At 47.4% G+C, this 22401-nt stretch overlaps 4 protein-coding genes across 4 annotated transcripts; all 4 read left to right on the top strand.

Annotated features, from left to right (window-relative positions):
- Window positions 1-96: 96 nt before the first annotated feature.
- On the top strand, window positions 97-4686 carry LOC123165301 (uncharacterized membrane protein At3g27390). Its single transcript, XM_044582928.1, has 10 exons — window positions 97-412; window positions 575-683; window positions 2020-2212; window positions 2514-2650; window positions 2767-3055; window positions 3135-3241; window positions 3402-3576; window positions 3674-3869; window positions 3958-4198; window positions 4298-4686. Exons 1-10 carry the CDS (start codon window positions 319-321, stop codon window positions 4527-4529), a joined length of 1773 nt encoding a protein of 590 aa, XP_044438863.1. The 5' UTR covers window positions 97-318; the 3' UTR covers window positions 4530-4686.
- Window positions 4687-7015: 2329 nt separating this feature from the next.
- LOC123166861 (protein transport protein SFT2) lies at window positions 7016-10502 on the top strand. Its single transcript, XM_044584670.1, has 4 exons — window positions 7016-7366; window positions 7513-7780; window positions 9758-9862; window positions 10116-10502. The coding sequence occupies exons 1-4, from the start codon at window positions 7167-7169 to the stop codon at window positions 10224-10226; spliced, it is 684 nt and encodes a 227-aa protein (XP_044440605.1). The 5' UTR covers window positions 7016-7166; the 3' UTR covers window positions 10227-10502.
- A 1475-nt stretch (window positions 10503-11977) lies between these two features.
- LOC123166168 (very-long-chain 3-oxoacyl-CoA reductase 1) lies at window positions 11978-13734 on the top strand. Its single transcript, XM_044583940.1, has 4 exons — window positions 11978-12407; window positions 12535-12823; window positions 13005-13074; window positions 13185-13734. The coding sequence occupies exons 1-4, from the start codon at window positions 12056-12058 to the stop codon at window positions 13488-13490; spliced, it is 1017 nt and encodes a 338-aa protein (XP_044439875.1). The 5' UTR covers window positions 11978-12055; the 3' UTR covers window positions 13491-13734.
- A 5685-nt stretch (window positions 13735-19419) lies between these two features.
- Window positions 19420-21897, top strand: LOC123168188 (very-long-chain 3-oxoacyl-CoA reductase 1). The gene is made up of 4 exons (XM_044586062.1): window positions 19420-19947; window positions 20077-20365; window positions 20637-20706; window positions 21393-21897. Exons 1-4 carry the CDS (start codon window positions 19593-19595, stop codon window positions 21702-21704), a joined length of 1026 nt encoding a protein of 341 aa, XP_044441997.1. The 5' UTR covers window positions 19420-19592; the 3' UTR covers window positions 21705-21897.
- The last annotated feature ends 504 nt before the right edge of the window (window positions 21898-22401 follow it).

The following is a 22401-nucleotide window of genomic DNA, read 5'->3' as shown; positions in this document are numbered from 1 at the left end:
CAAATTGGCGCAAGTCATAGGAATTTTCCCTTGTGCGTTGAAACTCTTGAGATCTGCTGCAGGGAAACAGGTGTGCTCGCCATGGCCTTTGGAGTAGAAAATTATGCGTGTGCTGGAGAGCGCCCCATGCAGAGCAGCACGTGTCGCGCCACGGCAGCTCCACAGCACACCGCTCGGGACTCTCACCTGCCGACAGGGACCTCCGGCTTCTTCCTTTTCCTTCTTCCCTTTCTCTGGGTTTCAAGCTCTGGTTCGTTCTCGTCAGGCTCAGGGGTCAGGGCAAGAGGAAGCAACTGGTTGGCTGGCTGCTGCTGATCCATGAACGTCCCGGTGGGCTTCATCGCCAAGCTCTGGAGCCTCGTGTCATTCTTGCCCTTCTTCGTCCTCCTCCTGCTGCTCGGCTCCGCCAAAGGTAACCAACCAACACCATCCCCGCCTCCCCCTGTCCTCTAATGTCCGAGGCGGTTACCGCTGCCTTGTCCTCCAAGTCGGAGTAGTATTCGTTGTGTTCATGATACTTGATACCCATCCTGACGATGGCTGAGAAAGTGTGCGTGTTTCTTTTTATTTGCAGCTCTTTTGATCGGCCCGGTCGTCGCGGCCATCGTTTTCCTCGGCGATTCAGCCGTCATCATCGGCCTGTGGCCTGCGCATTTCGTCTGGACGTACTGCTGCGTGCTAGCGTATGCCGACTTACTTTCCCCACATTTTTTATTCGTTTATTCATTACATGTGTATAAAATGCCAGCCGAGCCACACACCAAAACACCGCGGCGAGGCCTGGGGCCGGAAGGGAAAGGGGAAGGGATAGGGTAGGAGCAATGTATGTGCTGCCAGTGTGTCTTCATCCTCCTCTCCCCTCCCTAAGATGTATGTCTTCTCAAGTGCTCATCGTTTTTTCCCTTCCCCTTCAATGCTTGTACAGGACATCTGTGCAGATGGGCCGCAGGAGATCGAAGGCGTACTCGCCAGTGCCTGTTCCCGAGGACACCGATTGTGAGCACGGCGCTCAACTCCATCATGCCCTTGCGGGGTGCTGGAATCCTCTCATCAAAGGTGTGCTCGCTTGTATCGGCAAGGAGGATCTGTGCAAGTTAAAAGTTAAAAGTGTTAGGAACAACAACCGCATTTTCCCCATGGCTCTCATTAGGATAGATCCAACCAACAGCCGCAATTCTAGGAAAGTAGCCAAAGCTATAGGGCACCCCCCATGTCCATCATCATGGTTCTTGGATCTATCCTAAAAATGGGAACCATGCTGAAAATGCGGTTATTGTTCCCTAGCACTTTTAAACTTGAACAGATCCTCCACGCCGGTACCAACAAACACACCTTTGATGACAAAGAGGATTCCAGTACCCCACAAGTGCAGCATGATGGAGTTGAAGTAACGCCGTGTTCACAACTGGTGTCCTCTTCATGGAAGAAGGAGCTCCATTGGGAGCAGGTACTGGCGAGTACGCCTTTGATCGCCCACGGCCCATCTCCACGGATGTCCTGTACAAGCATTGAAGGGGAAGGGAAATGGATGAGCACTTGAGGAAACTATATCTTAGGAGGAGAAGAAGATCGAGGATGAACACATTAGCAGCACATACCTTGCTCCCACACTATCCCTTCCCCTTCCGGCCCCAGGCCTCGCTGCAGTGTTTTGGTGTGTGGCTGCAGCGCTTGGTCCAGACCGGGCATTTTATACACATGTGCCACAACCCGATGTGCTCGGTTCAGGAATTAATGGCCTGGATTAGGCTGAAACCGTTTTGTATTGTTCATCGCATATGGGCACCCAGGCGGTCTACGTTTTCTAGAGAAAACCGTTACATGCTGCTACACCACACTTTGCCACTACATCTTCAGTTTTTTTCATCATGCCGACTCCCCCCCACATTTTTCTCTTTAATGCCTGCACGCCTAAACAAATTTAAATTCCTAAACGAGTTAAAATTTGCTGGATAAGTTTGAGTGAAACGTTGTGTTGGTCGTATGTGATCAAACTATTCTGCAAACTCTGGTTTGTAGCACGAAGCGAATTGGGCCGGTTCTGAAGATCCTTGCCGTGGTATTCCTGCCACTGCCGTTGCTCCTGTTGCCGGTGCTTGGCATTGTAGGGAGCCTTCTGGTTGGTATCGGTTATGGAGTGTTCACTCCCCTCATGGCGACTTTTGAGGCTGTTGGCGAGGGTGTCGCGGACAAGCTCTCTCATTGCTTTTTGGTACGTACGTGCTGCTGAAACTTGGAATGTGGATTTGGTTCATTAAGTTTTCTGGATGTACTACCCCGACTTCAAAATGAGGACATGCATGTTTTTCAAGATTTAATTTTGACCATCAACGTTATACCAGTGGACACAAATTTGATGGTATAATTTTTGTGGCACAAAATCCAAAATTTATTGGTTAAATTCATGTTTGAACTTGAATTTTGAAAAGCGTGTGTGCCTTCTTTTCCGAGTCTGAGGGAGTACTACAAATCAAAATAATGCGTCCAATTAACGGAGTAATGCTATGTCACAGGATGGTACTGCTAGCACAATAAGGGGAGCTTGTATGGTGGTGCGTGATGTTACCGACTTCTGCTTCCACTCATACTTCTCCTTCATGGACGAGCTTTCCGAGAAAATGGGGGATGACGAAGAACCTACTGACATCAAGTATATGACATGTTAAATATTCATGTCGTCAAAATGGAGAATCGGGTCCTAATTATGCACTCACCTTGAAACATCCTCTAGCACTAATACATTCTGCTTGTCTTCTATGATTGAAGGTTGTCTTATCTACCGCGGAGCTTCCTTGTTGCGCTGGTTGCCGTTCCTCTGGATGTATTGATGATTACTGGGGTGGCATTGTGGAAAAGCCCCTGCATGTTGTTGAAAGGATGGCAAAGACTCTGCGAGGATCTAGTAGGGAGGGAAGGGCCTTTTCTAGAGACTGTTTGTGTCCCTTTCGCTGGTTTGGCCATTATATTGTGGCCGCTTGCCGTCATTGCAGGAGTGATTGCATCATTTCTTAGCAGCTTCTTCTTTGGCCTCCATGCTGGATTAATTGCTTATCAGGTCTTTTATTGTTAAATAATAGTGAACCTCTTTCGACTCACTTGAACCACTACTTATACATCTCTGTAATCGTGTGCAGGAGGCTTCATTTCAAATGGGGCTATCATACATGATCTCTGCAGTAGCATTGTATGATGAATACACAAATGATCTTCTTTATTTGAGAGAAGGTTCTTGTTTGCCAAGGTGTGATTTAGCAGTTATTTTTACTGCGATTATGGCTTCATATGTTAGAAGTTTGTTAGTACTTAGTTGCATGACCTCCTTTTTCCATGCATAGCAATATTTTTAGAAGATCATGCATAGCAATTATTCTACTTGGCAGTAAACTACTTCCAATAGACAGGCCCAAGTACCGGAAAGCGGGTTCTGCGAAGTATGAGACCGGCCGCAACAAAGATGAGCACAACGTTACAGCTGCATCTGCAGAGAAGCAACATCAAGGCCAGCGTAAGCATAGGAGGGTTCTACACCGGTCAAAGACATTCATGGAAACTATCCAAAGACTAAGACCCATTCAAGTACATGAACATCTCGTCGTCTTCAATGATCTATACGATTATATCTCTGCTCTAACAGCTAAGATTAACCATTCTCTCGACGACTGAACTTGCACAGATATGGGATTGGCTCTTCCGATCTTGCGAGATAAATGGGAGGATATTACTGAGCGAGGGACTGATAAGCTCTGAAGATATAGAGGAATTTATAACCAAAGGAAAGGGAAAGAAGCTGAGCATAAAACTACCTGCCTGGTGCATCCTTCACTGTCTGATACGATCCGCGAAACACGACACGCACGGTTTGCTCATATGTATGCATGATGCCCTGGCAGCCTTAGCATAACATTAAGGAATTTAAAACTTCATGGTTCATGGTTACCATTTCCTTGTTGGTTGCAGCTGATGACGTTGAGGTGACCAACTTCAATTGGCCAAAGGACAAGGTGTTCGACTGGATGCTCGGACCACTGCTGGTTCTGAAGGAGCAGATGAAGAAACTGGAGCTCACCGAAGACGAGGAGCTGTGCTTGCAGAAGCTCATCATGACGAACGCGAACGAAAAACCGTCGGATTGGGACGACTGCGGTTTCCCGTCAAGCGACGGCGTGAAGAGAGCTCAGCTACAGGCGATCATCAGAAGGTGTCTTTTTCTATACACCCTTCCAACTTTGCCACAGTCAACTCCCAAATATAAATTTGAAACAGCTACAGAATGAGTAACATATTCATCAATCAACAGGTTGCAAGGGATCGTGGCCAATATGTCCCGGATACCGAGCTTCAGGAGACGGTTCATGAGCCTGGCCAGGGCACTGTACCTGGAGGCGATCGACGCGGGCACCATCGACGGGTCGCGGAAGGTGGAGCGCAAGGTCAAGGCTGACATCGCCTCCGAGGAACTTCAGAGCAGAGATGTCGGAGATACGAAGGGTTCATCGAATGGGACGTCTGTGGACGTTGACATGGTCTGATGTTGTTGTGCTGTGCAAACATATTCTTTTGCAGAACTCTCTACCTGCTGCGATGTGCATTAGTTGTTTTATTAGACGTTGGTAACACGGATCACGCAACGCGTGGACACGATGGATGACTGTGCCTGCTGGGATCAGATTGCTCTGTTTCTTTTTATTCTGCTGCGGGTCCAGGGTAGAAATGGTGAAAGCTGAGAGAGTGAATGTGTCTTTGTCCTTTTTTTAAACGGAGGCAAAAGATTTGCCTCATCTATTAAATGAGAGAAGAATAGAGTTTAAGTCGGTTACAGGTTCTCACCCCACACGGCATGGCAATTACTTGCTTAATACAATTTTTCCTAGTTTCTTAGCACCGGCGGTAACCCAAAGGCACTATTTTGAGGAGGATCAGGGGTGGCGCGCTCTTGTGCCTGAAAATCCTAGCATTTCGCTTGTTTCATATAGTTGAAGACACTAGCATGGTAAGGGAGGTCATAGCTTCCTGTTGGGATTCGTAATGTCGGTTCTCCTATCCCACCAACCGAAGAGCGACTCATGAAGATGCCAAATGGTGGTGTCTATGTGCACGAGCCTATATTTTGCGATGACCATGTTTCAAAGCCTCGTGGTGAAACGACATTTTGACGAAGAGGTGGATGCCCGTTTCTTGTTCTCTTTTGTAAAGAGGGCATATGCCACAATTTGGCCAACCTCGGCGCTCCAAGCGATCGGTGGTCCAAATCCGGCCTTGCAAGACTAGCCATGCGAAGAACTTAACCTTTAGGGACGCCCAAACCTTCCAAACCATGAAATTCATGGGAGAGAGAGTCAAACTAAGGAACTGCGCCTTGTAGGCGGTGGCCGCCGAGTATATCCCGTCCAAGGAGTCCTTCCAAACAATGTCATATTCGGCAAACTCGTCAAGATGGAAATCATGAACAAGCATCCAAAGTGTGAAGAATTCACGAACGTGGTTTCCGATGATGACAGTGTCTCGCTTGATTTTTGTCCCTGCGTTGATGAAGAGCTCACGCCAGAGCGCGCTTGTGAAGACGCGGTCGCAGTTGGAGACGATTGATTGGGGCAGCCCGTGGAGCTTGACCACATTGTCCCAAAATGCCGGCCAACCTGAGTTGCCGTGAACGGGTGTCGAGCGGAATGAAGTGCGCGAACTTGGTGAGTCTGTCCATGACGACGAGGATGGAGTCGAACCCCTCGGATTTGGGCAGGCCTTCGACAAAATTCATCGTGAGGTCTTGTCAGGGCGCAGATGGCACGAGCAGCAGGGCGAGCTTGTTGGTTGGGTGTCTCTATTCATGCTTGCCCTGCTGGCAGGTCAGACACGGCTTGATGTAGTTGTCAACGCCGGCCTTCATGTTGTTCTAGAAGAACAACTTCTTGAAACGATGGTAGGTTGCGGTGCTACCGGAGTGGCCGCCCACCGCGTTGTCGTGTAGGGTGGAGATCAACTTGGTGTGGAGCGCCGCGTTGTAGCTTATTCATGAAGGAAATATGCTCTAGAGGCAATAATAAAGTTATTATTTTATTTTCTTATATCATGATAAATGTTTATTATTCATACTAGAATTGTATTAACCAGAAACTTGATGCATGTGTGAATACATAGACAAAACAAAGTGTCCCTAGTATGCCTCTACTAGACTAGCTCGTTAATCAAAGATGGTTAAGTTTCCTGACCATAGACATGTGTTGTCATTTGATGAACGAGATCACATTATTAGGAGAATGATGTGATGGACAAGACCCATCCGTTAGCTTAGCATAATGATCGTGGCGGGGAGGGGAATCCCAACGCCTCGACTCTGCCTAAAAGTTTAGGTTAGGATTTGTTAAGTTTCGCGTGGGCGGCGCTTGGACAAACGGCGGTGCTTCATCCTCAAGTTGGTCTCCTGAGTTTCGATTCTCCTCGAGTTCGTCCATCAGGACGGAGTCGACGGAGCTCCGACAAGCTTAGGTTTTTTCGTCATGTGTGTGTGCAACAACCAGAAACTTATGGTTGAACCGATGGGTTTGGTTGGAATGTTACACTTATAGTAAATAGACCAGAAATGTCACCCAGTATATAAAATAGTTTGTGGAATTAAGCATGTTAGATGTTGCCGTAAAATCAATACTTGCTAGCATCAAGAGTTCGCACAAGTTTGTGACGGCGGTATCGGGTGCTCCAGATTCAAGGGTTTGATGTTGACAACTATAACTCTAAGGCTTTCATCCTTAGGGGTACATGCACGAAGACTTTTCAATTATGGTCGATAAGTTCAGTCCGCCTCTGGGATGAGAGCGATGACATTAATGCGTCAGTGATTCATTGTTGCAACGCAATGGTTGTTCGGTGGTCGAGAGACATTGATGTAAGTTTTATTACGTTTGAGGTATTTGTACCTTTGGTCCGGGGATTTCACAGAGAAAATGCACTTTGGTGTCTTCTTTTTGAAGGAAAGCTTTCGGGTTTTCGCTGGATATACTTCGCCGGAAAGTTATCATCGTCTTGCAAAAACGTTCAATAATTACGAGTCTGCTCGTTTTCTCCCTCGATCTCTTTCGCTCCCTCCATCCACCGCGACTCGACACGCACAGCCGCGTCCCAGCCCACCTCAATCCCGCCTCGCCGCCGGCAGCTAAACCCGCATCCCCGCGATGCAGAAGACGGCGCAGTCCTGGTTCACCGGCGGCACCGCCTCCCCCAGCACCGCCGCGGAGTCGCAGCCCTCCCTGCTCGCCGACTGGAACTCCTACGCCGCCACCCGCTCGGACGTGTCCTCCTCCTCCCCCCTCCCGTTCGACATCGAGGCCGCCGTCCGCTCCGCCAACGACACCGTCTCCGGCACCTTCAATGTGTAAGCCCCCTTCTCCCCAGCCCTAGCCCCTCAGATCTGTTCCGCTCCCGCCAAGCTCCGCTGCCCTCCGAGCCGAGGGATCTGGGTGCGATTAGCTAGCTAGCTCTCTGCCCCTGATCTAGCGCGTTCTGATCCGTGGGCTGCAGGATGTCCAAGGGCGTGCGGGAGCTGCCGGGGAGCTTCCAGGGCGCCACCAGCAGCTTTCCCTCGGGGAAGGCACTCATGTACTTCGGGCTCTTCCTCGCCACCGGCATCTTCTTCGTCTTCATCGCCTTCACGCTCTTCCTCCCCGTCATGGTGCTCATGCCGCAGAAGTTCGCTATCTGCTTCACGCTTGGCTGTGCTCTCATCATCGCGTCGCTCTTCGCGCTCAAAGGTCCCGCCAACCAGCTCGCCCATATGACGTCAAAAGAGGTACTCTATTGCTGCAGATTGCAGCTATGGCTGTTCATTTGTTTTAGTTTTTGAAGAAATTACAAATAGTCTTGTTTGCTAGTGAGGGAGTAGAGATTACTCTTTCAAAATCCATCCGCTGTTATTTTTAGTCAAGTACGATTACAGCTTTGGAACATGTGGAAACAAGTTACAAATCTTAATTCATTACTAAGTGCTCAATGCAGACAGCTAAACACTGTCATCTGCTAGTTTCGTCCTGTCTATATGAACATCATGGGACCTGCATAGTAATGAAAATTTCTTGAGGATCAGCTGTAGCATAGCTGGTGGTCATTTGGTTGTGCCGAGAGAAGTTAGGTAGTGCTTTGGATAGTGATAGGAAAAAATGAGTCAAGACAAAACGTGGGTGGATCGACTGGCAAATAGACAACGTAGTTATGATATTGTCCTTCAGTCCTCTTTGGTTGATTGTGCTCCATATAATCTTTCTGAGTTGATTTGGTAAGTATTTTCTTCCCCAAATCTCGAAAATAGGGCCCTATAAACCTAGAGAAAGAAAATCTATGCTGACAAGTTATTTGTATGAAACTTGCTACACATATGAAGGGTTCCCATTACAAAACACTTTTAGTTTCTCATAGTGCCTGATAACAAAAAAAGTAATCATTACTACCCGAATTGAAGGCCGAAATTGAGCCGATTATACCATTACCTCTTACGAAAGAGAACCAATAGCTCTGAGACTGTGATCTTACATCAAGGATGTTCTTTATATGAATCCCTTGCGTGGATCTTTGCGTGCATAACTTCTTCACTTGAGAAGAAGAGTTTAAGGGATAATTATCCCCTTCTATTGTCTATATAGAATGTTTTGAATGAAACTAATATAGGAGTGACTGAGCAATATTGCGGTGCTTAATTCTAAATAAGCAAGTCAGAAAGGGCAATGTAGAGAAACTGAGCACACAGATCAAGTAGGGCTTTCCTTCAGTCAACCTATTCAAACTCAGTGTTTAGTCTAAAGTGCCATTCGCCTGGAGTCAATCTGGTTGTTGGGTTTAGCTCTTGATGTATTTGGTGGTTCAGGTCTTGAAGGTTTATTATAGATCTGAAGGACGTTTCTAACTCATGAACTGTCCCAGCAAAAATATCTTTGGAACCCCCTTATTGTTATAGTTTTATACAACCTGGAAAACTGCAAATACTTTGTAAAGTCCTTCTAAAATAATTATTTTGAATGCTGTTGAACCATTAGCATCAAACTTGTATTCCGCAACAACTGGCCTATCACAGTTTATTATTGCAAGAATCCAAATAACTTGAGACTTGAAAGAAAGAGAGAAATATAAGAAAAAATAGCATAAGGATGTATTGTAGAGCTTATGATCTGAACACACCAAAAGAGGTGAGAGCAGTGGAAGTTGACAACCTTCTGACAGGCCTTCCGGTGAGCTCACCTGTTGATGTGGGTTCTCCTAATATCAGGTGCGCAACATAAGGAGTCTTGGCATTTTTTTTTCTCCCCCACCTATGAGCAGACAGAATATTTGGCTCAGTCTGATGTCTGGAATCAGCTGCATTATCCCAATTCCTGTCGATGGGTTCAATTTTTTCCTTTGTTTGTCTTGTGGAAGTCACAGGGTGGCACGTGGATGAGTACAGTTTGACTCGAGTGTAACTGCTGGTCTGCACTACCAATGGTTTCTGTCGATGCATGGAATTTCTGATTCTGTTTTGCTCCAATTCAGCAAGGAACATTTAAATGTTATAATTCACTGGATTTTGCTTATAAAGTACAAATTTACAGCTCTTTCCTATTTCTACTTGGAAAACCAAAAGCGCCCATTTTAGGCACGTAAGCATTTGACAAAAGTTGTTGATACAATGTAGTGAATGGCCCTGTACTTGCTCAGTTTTCTTTTAAGAGGATGCAATGCAATATCTTCAAATGCAAGCGGTTTCTGATAAGAGAACTTGCATAACTTTTTTCTTCAGAGGCTACCGTTTACAGTGGGGTTCACTGGATGCATGGTTGGCACGATATATGTCTCTATGGTGCTTCACAGCTATTTTCTGTCGGTGATATTCTCGATCCTCCAGGTGTTTGTTTTTATCTTTTCTTGTCTTCATTCCAGCACCATTTCCTTTTAACAAGCTTGTAATCAGGGCCATGATTTGATGACCAGCGCTATAATGTCTTACCCCTTCTGTATTTTTTGGCATAATGATTTCCTTATCCTGATCTAAGCATGCTTTTCTAACTCTTGGAAACAATTCAGTGTGCACTTGCACTTTGGTATGTTTTGTGGCGCGCTCAAGCCTCCTGTTTACCTTGCTCTCGCTTTTGTTCCAGGTCCTTGCTCTTGCTTACTACACCATATCCTACTTCCCGGGAGGCTCTAGTGGATTGAAGTTTCTCTCATCAAGTCTCCTGTCCCCAGTATCAAGAATTTTTAGCTCGTAACCCTAGTAGAACAAATATGTATGTGATGATCACACCCATGCCCTTGTAATTCCTGAAGTATCTTTTGTATGTAGTTGCTGATCGACCGAAAGTATCTTGTCCCGATCGACCCATGATAGAGATATCAGATACCGTGACCCCTTCCTTCACTCCTTTCCACTGCCATTTACAGATGTTAGGCGCGCGTTGGGCGTGGATCGAAAAAGGTTTGTTGAGCTACTGTATGTGTTTTGTGCAAATAAAGTTATATTACTGCCTATTTATGGGCCAGGGTTATATAGGCTCATAGCAAAAGTCGCTGTTGCTTTTGCTGCTTGTTTTGGTGAGAAGTGTCTGGACTTTCTTTTTGAAAAAAGGTTATGCAGAGTTCGAGTGTAAATAAACTTCATCTAAGCCAGATGTCAAGTTTACGGAAGTTCTTGATATTAGTGTTCAGTGTTGCAGAGCTAGGTAGTTAATTTTGGGAGGAAGCGAGAGATTTGTTGAATACGGGTAGTGCTATACTTCAATCAGTTTGAAGACACCCTCAAACAAAAACCGAAGCAACAAAGCGCCAGAACACGCTCCCTTTCGTCTCGCTAACCACTAGCACAGCTGAATGAGCTACTGCATGCTGCCAGAAAGAAGAAAAAAAACCTAGTACAATGGCGCCTCGTCCCAAGGTTCTGTCCGTCATCGGCCTCACGAGTTGTGTATGAATTCGATATCCATGGGATACGCTCATCATGCAATCGGAAATCCACTAGGAAGTGGCTGGTTAGGCGTCACCGGTTTTTCACAATCTTTTCGTTTTGATCCGTGATACTAGCCCAGCGTCGGCGGCAGCGCCGTCGGGTGCGTCGAGGACGAGGACGAGGCGAGGCAGCGGCGAGTAAGCAAGGAAACCGAAGCAGTCAAGTGCTGCCTGTGAGGCGTATTGACCCTTGGACTTTGTGTGTGCACCGCGGATATACATATTTTTTGAAACTGGAAACTAGAGCTTCCATTTTTTAAACCAAAGGCACAACTACCCGTCCTAAAACTATACTGAGCGATGGCGCTGGCAAACCCAAAACAAAAATTCAGAGCATCACAATACAAAATACAGACATTTCTAGCTTCAAAAGCGTAGGTTCTGGCCAACGAGAGCGACCTGCAAATCCGATTTAAAAAAACCCGGTTGGGACGGAATAAATTTGGAAAATGTATAGAGCAACTATGTCAACTCTGTAATGCCTTTATTTGTTTTTTCACACACGCGACATCGCCCCTGCATGGTAGTACCCTTCAACGTTCTCTAACACATGGCAAATTTTTCTCCCACACTATTTGTCAGTGTTAGAAGCCCTTGTGACCATGAGGTCACGGGTTTAAGTCCTGAAAACGGCCTCTTACAGAAATATCACATGACACATAATCACATGTCAACTCTTTTACAATTTTGTGGCAACATTGCTCAATCTCACATGGCAACATTACTCAAAAACACATGGTAATCTAGCTCATGACCCTATATTCATGTGTTTATTGCTTTCCCGGGAAGCAAGCGAAAGGGTAAAGAGGAGATTGGTCGCAATCTACAACACAGACAAACTTCATCCATAACCACATCCCCATAAACAAGGGACCCGTAAACTAGTACTCCCTCTATAATAGACTAACGTTAGTGATCTAAACGCTTTTATATTAGTTTAAAGAGGAGTAGTATTTTTTTTCTTTGAGGAACGATACTAAAGTGGTTATGGATAACAAATCCGTCTATTTAATACGAGAACCTCGAGCGCTTAGCACACGCAGTGAGCCAGCGACACATACACGGCGCGCGCGACACGCTGTGGAGAGACAGAGAGATGATGCGCGGCGACGCTCTCCTCCGGCAGGAGCCATGGTTCATCTCCCTGGCCACCCTTGGCGCTCTGTACTCAGCAGCCGTGGCGCTCCGCCTCCTTTCACACCTTGCCCTCCTCCTGCGCCGGCCGACGGACCTCCGCCGCCGCTACGGGGCATGGGCAGTCGTGACCGGTCCGACGTCCGGCATCGGCGAGTCCTTGGCACTGGAGCTCGCGCGCAGGGGCCTCAACCTCGTCATCGTCGGCCGCGACCCTGCCAAGCTCCAGGACATCTCCGAGACCATCTCCAAGACCCGCGCCGTGCAGACCAAGACCGTGGTGTTCGACCTCTCGCTCGTCGCCACACCTGAAGGTAAATAAAACTAGCTAGGATGAACCGACACGCACTCAACGCAAGCGACCTTGTGAATCGAAATGGAGCTGACTGTTGTAATCGTCGACCTCACCTTGCATGAACTGATGCTGGTTATATTTGGCAGGGGACGAGGCGATGCGGCGGCTCCGGGAGGAGGTGGAGGGGCTGGACGTGGGGCTGCTGGTGAACAACGCCGGGGTGGCCAAGCCATGCGCGGTGTACCTGCACGAGATGGACGTGGAGGCGTGGGTGCGGATGATACGGGTGAACCTGTGGGCGCTGACGGAGGTGACCGCGGCGGTGCTGCCCGGGATGGTGCAGCGGGGCAGGGGCGCCGTCGTCAACATCGGCTCCGGGTCGTCGGAGGCCATCCCCTCCTTCCCACTCTACTCCGTCTACGCCGCTTCCAAACGGTATCCAAAAACACTAGACATATCTGGGATTCTGGTGTAGGTGGCTGGCCATCATGCTATTAATTTCTCTCTCTTGCGGTGCTCATGCACAATGCACCTTTTACCTCTCTCTCTCTCTCTCTCTCTCTCTCTAGATTTTATGAGATAAATATATATACATCACACATGATTTAAATTTCAGGTACGTTGCGCAGTTCTCCAGGAGCCTTTACGTTGAGTACAGAAGCAAAGGGATCGACGTGCAATGCCAGGTGAGGAGTGTATGCAATCGTCCAGCATTTCGCCCAAGGACATCACTCTGAAAGAAAAATGCAGGCATTCTTTTCCACATTTCGCATCATAATTTTACGAGCAACTGCAGGCCCCGCTGTTCGTGGAGACGAAGATGACGTCGAGAGCCGCGAAACGCGGCAAGCGAGGCCCGTTGTCGCGGCTGGTCATGCCGACGTCGGACGCGTACGCGCGGGCGGCGGCGCGCTGGATCGGGCACGGCCCGCTCTGCATGCCCAACCTGGGCCACCGGCTCCAGTGGTACCTCTGCCTCGTCGCGCCGGACTGGCTACTCGACGCGCTGCGCCTGCGCGAGAACCTGCAGCAGAGGGCCGTCTTACAGCGGCTCAGGTCGCCGAGGGCGCCGCCGCACGCCAACGGCGGCAAGCAGAGCTAGGCTTGGCCCCGAGCGCGTGCATACGGCGTGGCCGAAAGAACCAGCTATGACATGATATTTATTTTTATATAGGAAGCTATGATATTTTTATATAGGAACCAGCTATGTATTATCTGTATCTCTGAACCGCGGTTTGGTTCAAATCTCGCCGTCGATGCATACGCGTGACGGGTGCTACATGTATATCTTCGTCAAGGACCAAGCTCAAAATGAGAAAAGAAAGGGGCTGTTTGGTTGCTGCCTATTCGCCTCGCCAAATCGCAGGCCGGCCAAAAAATTGCGACCGATTCGCGCGCCCTAGTTTCGCGAGAGCAACTAGTTGGCGAGCGCTTCTTCGGGAGCCTCACAACGATCAGGGTCACTTGCGCGCTCTCAACCATCGCCACGTGTGGGCGCTTTCTTTGGATTTTTTATTTTCGCACGTGTTTTTGGCTTTTTTTGGGTTTTTTTGGATTTTCACCGGTCTTCCTTAGCTTTTAAACTAAATATATTTTTGCGCGAAAAAATATTTATTATTTTCTTTCGTGAGAGGCACAGTTTTGCTTTCGCGAGAGGCACGACCGTGTCTCTCGGAAACGAAAAAAGAAATGTGTTTTTTTTGCTTCCGCGAGAGGCACGACCGTGCCTCTCAGAAACGAAAAAGGAAACATGTTTTTTTGCTTTCGCGAGAGACACGGTTTTTGAAGATCTCGACGCGAGTAATCCAACAGTGAAAATGGTTCGAGATTTGGACGCACGGTTTGAGAGATAAAACATTTTGAATAAATGAATCTATAAAAAAAGAAAAAACTCACAGGTTATAACAAATGGCGCATATACAACGCGCCACTTGTCACAACCTAAAGAGGTGGGAGTGATCTTTGCAAGGAGTACTACTCAATTAGTGATTCCGTGGTTTTGATAACAAATTGGTGCAAAATCAGCTTAAGGAGGGCGAAAGGGCTGGGTGTACCAAAAAAAAAAAAGGACCTGATCCAAACGGGCGCCCACGTCTCAGTCAATGCCAATATTTTGGCTTGGCAGTCGATGGAAACGATCCAAACAGCCTCAAAATGACAAATAGATTTGTTAGAAAATAATTGTGGCCAACTTCTATAAAACCAACCGTAGCTACGCTGGAATATGGGAGGCCCTATTTGGCACTTCAGGCGCCCGATCGCGCGCTAGTGCTCAGTCACTAATGCAGACTCTAAGCGGGCCGCGGCCCATTAGCTGGTTCGCTCCCTCTGCAGTTAACTCCTCACTCACTCGCTAATAACTAACGAAATCACTAATTAAGGAGTATTCGTTGCAAAGAACACTTCATCTTCCCAGGTCACGACAAGTGGCGCACATGGCGCAACCTGGAGTTTTTCCTTTTTTCATAGATTTGTTTATTCAAAACGTTTTATCTCTTAAACCGTGCGTCCAAATCTCAAACCGTTTTCACCATTAGATTCCTCGCGTCGAGATCTCCAAAACTAGATCCCATGTTGATAGGTTTTGACGAACTTTTTTTCACGAAAAAAACCGGACGAAAAAACCAAACCGGGAGCACGGTTTTTTCCCTTTCTGAAAGAGGCACGCCCGTGCCTCTCGCGAAATCACAACCGTGCCTTTCGTGGAAGCAAAACAGTGACTCTCGTGGAAAGAAAAAAAACAGAAAACGCGTATTTTTCCCTTTCGAAAGAGGCACGCCCGTGACTCTCGCGAAAGCACAATCGTGCCTCTGGCAAAAGCAAAACCGTGACTCTCGCGAAAGAAAAAAAAACAGAAAACGCGTATTTTTTTCTCTTTCCGAGAGCACGGCCGTGACTCTCGCAAAAGCACAACCATGCCTCTCGCGGAAGCAAAACCGTGACTCTCGCGAAAGAAAAAAAACGGAAAACGCGTTTTGTTTTTCCCTTTCCGAGAGGCACGGCCGTGACTCTCACGAAAGCACAACCGTGCCTCTCGCGGAAGTAAAACCGTGACTCTCGCGAAAAAAAACAGAAAACACGTTTTTTTGTTTCCGAAAGGCACGGCCGTGACTCTTGCTAAAGCACAACCGTGCCTCTCGCGAAAAAAATGTGACTTTTCACGAAAGGAAAAAAAGTAAACGCGTTTTTTCGCGCAATTTTTTTTTTCAAAATTGTTTTTGGTCGAAACGCTAAGGAAGACCGGGGAAAAATCAAAACGTCGAAAAAACCCGTTTAAAAAGCCGAAAACACGTGCGAAAAATAAAAAAATAAAATCTGGAGGGAGCGTCTACAAGCGCGACACGTGGCGAATGGCTGAGAGCGCGCCAAGTGGCGCTGATCGTTGCGAGGCTCCCGAAGGAGCGCTCCTTAACTAGTTGCTCCCAACAACTAATGGTTCAGAATACCCCTAAAAGAACTAAAGGTATAGAAAAAACAATTATATTTTTTATAGTTTAAAAAGTACATAAAATTTTAAAACTAATTTTCTAAAGAATTTTACAAAAAATGGGAATTTGAAAAGTACACGTAGGTTTTCTTAGAAAAGTTCGTTATTTAAAAAAGATTCATGAATGATAATTTTCAAAAAAAAGAATTTGGAAAACAATATTGTGAAAATTTAAATATCAGCAGTTTGTAAAAATGTTCAAAAAATGAAACAATATTCATTAATTTTAGAAAAATACTCACTATTTTTTCCAGACCAAAATAGTAGAAATAAAAATGAATGAAACCGAATGAAAAAATGGTAAAAAAAGCATGGAAGAAAAAAAAACAGAAAATTGAAGGAAACCTTATATAAGGTTCCCAAAAGGTGAAAAAAATCTGCTTGGGCTGGCCCACTTAGGGAACTAGCACTCATGTGTTATGTATCGATTAAGTACTATTTAGCGCCTTAAGCCCCAATTAGGAATCTCCCCATAATATGGCGCTACTAGGGATCAAAGAGTTTAATGTTAGATGGGCTAGTGGCCCATATACCAAATGATTTCTGGGTAAATCTATAAGCTCATGTGGAATTTCATAACATGGGGATGTTTAGTACCACCCTGAAAATGAAGAAAAGTTGAGATCAAGATACAAGACAACCTTTCCGACCTCCTATTAGAGCATGAGAAGAGGAGTGATACATATGGGTTCCGCCTTTGTTATCCGCGTCACTCACGCTCATCGAGTTTTGTGAACGTCTAGAGTTGAGCTCAAACCTATATCATGTGTCTTGTTTAGTTTTTGCTAGTTGGAAACAGATAATTAATGGGAAATTAGTCATTAACGGACGCGTTACGAGTAGTCGTATATGATCCTTTGGATACCGAGTCGATCATGGGCCTAACCCCACGCCCCCTACCTATCCGCCTATATCTTGAAAGTGTTGGTACCCCTAGCAGTCACCTAATCAGATCGCATCTATTATGTCTCCTTAGTCCTCATGCACTAAATCACCATCTTTCTTCTTGATGCTGCTTCGGGCGACTCCATTCCGATGACCGCGTGCACGACCGCTAGGGAGAACAGGTCCAGGGAACCCCGTCCTTTGTGATCTTGCACCGGCATATGGGTTATATGACTTTTTTTCTCGCTGCGGTTTGACTATTTCCTCGACCTCCCCAACGATGCCATGATGAAAGTGTCACTGCCAATAGGAAGGTTGCTGAAGCCAGGGTCGTCACCACGGCCACAACTTTGACCTTCCCGGCTGGAGGGTATGATATGTTAATCCCACTTTTACCAGTTTGCTAGAGTATTGGTTGCACATGTTGTTGCGCCCGTCTATTTTGAATATTTTATGATAGAGATACATTATTATTTTTAAATACATGGTGATTAGATAAACTATGAAAAATGCTAAAATAGAATGAAATAAGTTGTTTCTTGAATGTTTACCCTTTTTCTTTTGATATGAAAGATACTCTTGTCAGCAGTAAGTAATAACCTAAAACATAATAATATTGTGTACTAAGCTAGGACAGAGCAACGACTAACTTTCACTCGGTGAAAAGTAGCAATAACTTTACTACCTCTCTTGTATGAAAATTGCTTGAAGAAGAATAACCATACTCAGTGACCATTGGATCTCACAACTATTCCACGCACTCCACTGTTTTTCTTACTACTTGTTGCCCCATGTCACTTTACTTACATTAATAGCTGGTTGATTATGTTGCATCAGTATGCATGTTAGTTTGCTTATCCAACATTTGCTCCAGATTATCACATATACATTTACTCTTACATAAATATAGAATAAATCCAATACTTATAAAGAAATTTTGCTCTATAGCTCTTGTAAGTACCTATTGGCATGTGTCACTGTATTTACATTGACATGTTGATTATGTAGCATCACTCTACATCTTATCTTCCTCATCCACTATTTTTTCTCCAAATTATCATCTATATTTACTCTTATAATCGTGTTTAATAAAGCCAATACTACTAGAGAAGTTTAGCTCTACATTGCTCTCATTAGTACATTTTTGCCCTGTATCGTTGTACTAAATTGATAGCTAGTTAATTATGTAGCATCACTCTGTATCTTAGCTTCCTTATCATTTTTTTCAATATTATCATATCTATATTTACTCTTAGAAAATGTAGAATAAAGAGAATATGCTTATGGAAAAGTTTTTTTAGTGAACTTCTTGAATTATTCTCCATCGACATGGAGAAGGGCTTTATAGAGCAGGTGATAACAGCTAATGTAAATCCATACTTCTCATGCCTTCAAACTTTATTGTAGTATAGATTTAGATAGACATTACTGGCTCAACTGCTAATTAGTTTGACATTAGCATCAAATTGCATGTTTACCACAACTCCCAGTTTTCACTTTTAGTTATACAACCAGTTGCACATTCCTACCATGCGACAGATCAGGCGTCTGCGGGGATCCAGTGCTTCCTGTGGCGCTAACGATTCTTCTAGCTGCGGAAGTCGTAGGGCTGCCCCCCTCATCTGGAACAAGACGAAGGACACCATCCACGTCTATCCCGCTACCCCTCGTCCCGGTGAACGATGTTGTCCCCTTCGGAGCCGGAGCCTGAGGAAATCGATCGACGTCATGCTGTGGCTCTCCGTCCTCGAAGCTCGCGACAAGGAGGGAATCCCCCGTGTGTTCTGTTCCGCAACCACCTACGAGGAGGAGCAGTGGATGCCGCTCGTGAGTCCGACCCCTACGCCTACCTCAACAATCTCTCAGAGGAGGGGGAAGGAGCAGTAAGAGAGGAAGAAGAAAAGGACCATGACAACGGTGAGGAGGACGAAGACTAGACGACACCGACCCTGACAAGTGTAGGTAGCACTGCTAGGTAGCAATGTTGTTGGAAATCTCATTAAGTCACAAATTATATGTAAAACGACACATTTTGGCCACTAAATATAGGTGCTATCAATCTATTGTACTGATACACGTGTTGGTTAGATTTTTGAGCTTAAAGCGCCCCTATGAAATCGATGAAAATGAGAAAACAAAGAATTTTATGGAGGCAGCCGTTTTGGCAATTCTGTGCTTGCGCACAGCCGTCGCAACCTTCATATCTAATCGTGTTATGACAACTGTCGATATTCCGATACGATGACTCTGCTAGAGTTGCTTTTGTCACGAAGTTTCAATATTTTTGCCGACTCTTCTAGAGCTGGTCTTAGACGTCACTACTGGTTCAGCTCCAGTTTTTCACAATATTGTCGTTTTGGTCTGTGATCTCAAGCATGCCGGACGCGGCCTTGCTCACCGGGGCACCGGGCTCATGGTTTCTTTCCCCTCCCCAACAACAAACAGAGGAAATTAAAGCCGCTACACGGCGCCACAGAAAACGTTACTTCAGCTGATGCGACCTCGTACGACGCACAACTGCAAAAGAGAAAAGCCGTTGCGGCCATTAAGTTGTTCGGATGGCACGGGACTGTCGCATAGCAACAGCCTAGCAGATAGACCAAAAATCGTCACGCCAGCCCTCAAAGCGGCGTGCACACAGCACACGACTTGTACATTTTGCACACCAAGCTCAAGCGACTCACGTCAAACCTACTCCTAGATAAACATGCAACCCGGGCGGTGCGCCTGACATTCCGTTTATTTATAGAGGAATCCCCAACGCTCAGCAGACGCAGCGACAAGTCCGCGGCACGCGCGCGCGACCCGCCGGAGAAAGAGGGAGGGAGAGAGATGATGGGCGGCGCCGACGCCCTCCTCCGGCAGGAGCCATGGTTCGTCTCCCTGGCCATCCTCGGCGCACTGTACACAGCGGCCGTCGTGCTACGCCTCCTCTCACACCTCGCCCTCCTCCTGCGCCGGCCGAGGGACCTCCGCCGCCGCTACGGGGCGTGGGCCGTCGTGACCGGCCCGACGTCCGGCATCGGCCAGTCCATGGCCCTGGAGCTCGCGCGCTTGGGCCTCAACCTCGTCCTCGTCGGCCGCGACCCCGCCAAGCTCAAGGACATCTCCGAGACCATCTCCAAGACTCGCGCCGTGCAGACCAAGACCGTCGTCTTCGACCTCGCGCTCGTCGCCACCCCTCAAGGTGACTCATACGCACGCACTGTGCACAACGCAAGTATCGGCACGGCATCCATGTGAATAAGATGGAGCTGGCTGTGATCTACCCCACGGTATAAACTGAACTGCTGAGCATATATACTGCATTTGGCAGGGGACGAGGCGGTGCGGCGGCTCCGGGAGGCCGTGGAGGGGCTGGACGTCGGGGTGCTGGTGAACAACGCCGGGGTGGCCAAGCCATGCGCGCTGTACCTGCACGAGGTCGACGTGGAGGCGTGGGTGAGGATGATGCGGGTGAACCTGTGGGCGCTGACGGAGGTGACGGCCGCGGTGCTGCCGGGGATGGTGCAGCGGGGCAGGGGCGCCGTCGTCAACATAGGCTCCGGGTCGTCGGAGGCCATCCCTTCCTTCCCCCTCTACACCATCTACGCCGCTTCCAAACGGTACTGCATGCATACGCTCTTGTCAATTTCACTGCACATACGTATCTTGGATTCTTGGGTAGGTCGCCCGCCGAAAGGCGCTTTGGTTGGTTTGCGCTTGCTGCTTTTTTAACTGTAGCAATTCATTGCGCTAACTGTTTCTTGGATGGTCATCATGTTCTTGATTCTGTCTGTCTGTGTGATGTTATTCGCTTAGTCTACGTGCTATACAACTCTTTCTAGATTTTCTGAGTAAAATAAATAGATAAGTCACACAGGTTTTGAATCTCAGGTACGTTGCTCAGTTCTCCCGGAGCCTCTACGTCGAGTACAGAAGCAAAGGGATCGATGTGCAATGCCAGGTAAGCATGCAAATTTCAAATTGTAGTTTTACTATAGTAACTATATTTGTTTAAAATTTCACGCGGGGGGGGGGGGGGGGGGGGGGGGGGGGATCACTGATTTTAGTCTGTGAGTATAGAGAGAGCAGCAGACTGAGACCAATAAGCCTGATCATCTTTCTGCAGCCTGACTGCCTGAGCATATGAAAAATAGCTAGGAGCCATCCTACCGCAGGTCCATAGTGCAGATCCCACGTGATCGACCGCACTGTCCTCGAGAAAGAAAAAACTGCACACAGACTGCAGAGATTCCAAATCAATGGAGTTTGTTTTACTCCCTCGACTAGTTTACGGTCTGCACAGCCCCATGCTCCCGTGCATCTTACTCCAGATCATGAGTAGTAGTATGTTCAACACCGAAATGCCGGAGTCTAGAGCTCTGCACACCGACGGATTGACCTTCGAGAAGGCCGCGTTGATTACAAACATGGAAGAACCGGCGAAATTCGCGTCGGTACTGCGATGATCTATTTATTGATCGACACAGAGGTAGTTGGAACATGATCTACCCAGTTATCGGTCGTCAGCGAGTTGGTTGAAACCTGGTCCACCGAGTTGCATGCTAGACTATAGAACTCTTCAGGTAGGGATCCAAAGTAAACGCTGATAATCAGTACTCTATCATGATATGTGTGGTGCAACTGCAGGCCCCGCTGTTGGTGCAGACGAAGATGACGTCGATAGTCGCGGGGCCCGGCAAGCGGCGCCGTGGCCTGCTGCAGCGGTTCCTCGTGCCGACGTCGGACGAGTACGCGCGCGCGGCGGCGCGCTGGATCGGGCACGGCCCGCTCTGCATGCCCAACCTGGGCCACCGGCTCCAGTGGCGCCTCTGCCGCGTCGTGCCGGACCGGCTCCTCGACGCGCAGCGCCTGCGCGAGAACCTGCGGCAGAGGGCCGTCTTCCAGCGGCTCCGGTCGTCGAGGGCGCCGTCCCAAGCCAACGGCGGCGAGCAGAGCTAGCTTGGCCTAGGCTGCGCGCCTTCATATCTGTGTTGGTGCATACTACTTTGTGCGATGGTACTGTGTATGATTTGACATGTATCTGTGAACCGCGGTTTGGTTGAAGTCGCCGTTGATGCGCGCGCAGCTGATGCCTACCTGTATCTGCATTTCTGTTGACTGCAATGTCCTTGAATTAAACGGTTCCTGGCCAGATACTTTACGTAAATGCCCAGCAAATGGACTTCTTACCAGGGATCCAAAGGAGTTGATCCATTGAAGGCCAGACAAGGGTTTTCGCTTGTGAAAACAAGCCACTGTCCTTTAGCACAACGCTTTTCTCCCCTCCCCGAGCTGACTCACCGGTTGAAAGTCATCCTCAACTCAATCCGCTTTTGTTCCTGGACGCATGACCACGGACAATATGCTTCTAGCTCATGAGATAACACATTTGATGCACAAGATGTTAGCTCTGCACTACTCTCTAAGATGTACGTATATGTGGTTCAGAGTACACAATTTCTCTCCTTATAAGCACACAAAGGTGCCAAATTCAGGAAGGGAAAAGGAAAGGAACTAGGGTTCTAATTGATAGGTAGCCGCCGCCGCCAGGCAGTGTCAGCCTGATCGATCTTCGATGCCTCTCTGGTCCTCTCCCAGGCCACTTATACTTCACTAGTAGAGTTCACCCACTCATCCCCAGCGATACGTTGGTTGG

This window comes from Triticum aestivum, chromosome 7D (assembly GCF_018294505.1).
Source record: "Triticum aestivum cultivar Chinese Spring chromosome 7D, IWGSC CS RefSeq v2.1, whole genome shotgun sequence".
Classification (NCBI taxonomy): Eukaryota; Viridiplantae; Streptophyta; class Magnoliopsida; order Poales; family Poaceae; genus Triticum; species Triticum aestivum.
Note: the sequence above shows the minus strand (reverse complement) of the source record. Positions and strands in the feature narration are given on the sequence as shown.

Bases quoted from the DNA above. Each gene is read 5' to 3' on its own strand.
- LOC123166168 (XM_044583940.1), top strand. From the start codon at position 12,056: ATGATGCGCGGCGACGCTCTCCTCCGGCAGGAGCCATGGTTCATCTCC. The intron at 12,408-12,534 runs GTAAATAAAACT...TATATTTGGCAG, and splicing joins GCTCGTCGCCACACCTGAAG to GGGACGAGGCGATGCGGCGG. The intron at 12,824-13,004 runs GTATCCAAAAAC...TTTAAATTTCAG, and splicing joins GTCTACGCCGCTTCCAAACG to GTACGTTGCGCAGTTCTCCA.
- LOC123168188 (XM_044586062.1), top strand. From the start codon at position 19,593: ATGATGGGCGGCGCCGACGCCCTCCTCCGGCAGGAGCCATGGTTCGTC. The intron at 19,948-20,076 runs GTGACTCATACG...TGCATTTGGCAG, and splicing joins GCTCGTCGCCACCCCTCAAG to GGGACGAGGCGGTGCGGCGG. The intron at 20,707-21,392 runs GTAAGCATGCAA...GTGCAACTGCAG, and splicing joins GGATCGATGTGCAATGCCAG to GCCCCGCTGTTGGTGCAGAC.
- LOC123166861 (XM_044584670.1), top strand. From the start codon at position 7,167: ATGCAGAAGACGGCGCAGTCCTGGTTCACCGGCGGCACCGCCTCCCCC. The intron at 7,367-7,512 runs GTAAGCCCCCTT...CGTGGGCTGCAG, and splicing joins GTCTCCGGCACCTTCAATGT to GATGTCCAAGGGCGTGCGGG. The intron at 7,781-9,757 runs GTACTCTATTGC...TTTTTTCTTCAG, and splicing joins CCCATATGACGTCAAAAGAG to AGGCTACCGTTTACAGTGGG.
- LOC123165301 (XM_044582928.1), top strand. From the start codon at position 319: ATGAACGTCCCGGTGGGCTTCATCGCCAAGCTCTGGAGCCTCGTGTCA. The intron at 2,651-2,766 runs GTATATGACATG...CTATGATTGAAG, and splicing joins GAAGAACCTACTGACATCAA to GTTGTCTTATCTACCGCGGA. The intron at 3,577-3,673 runs GTACATGAACAT...GAACTTGCACAG, and splicing joins AAAGACTAAGACCCATTCAA to ATATGGGATTGGCTCTTCCG.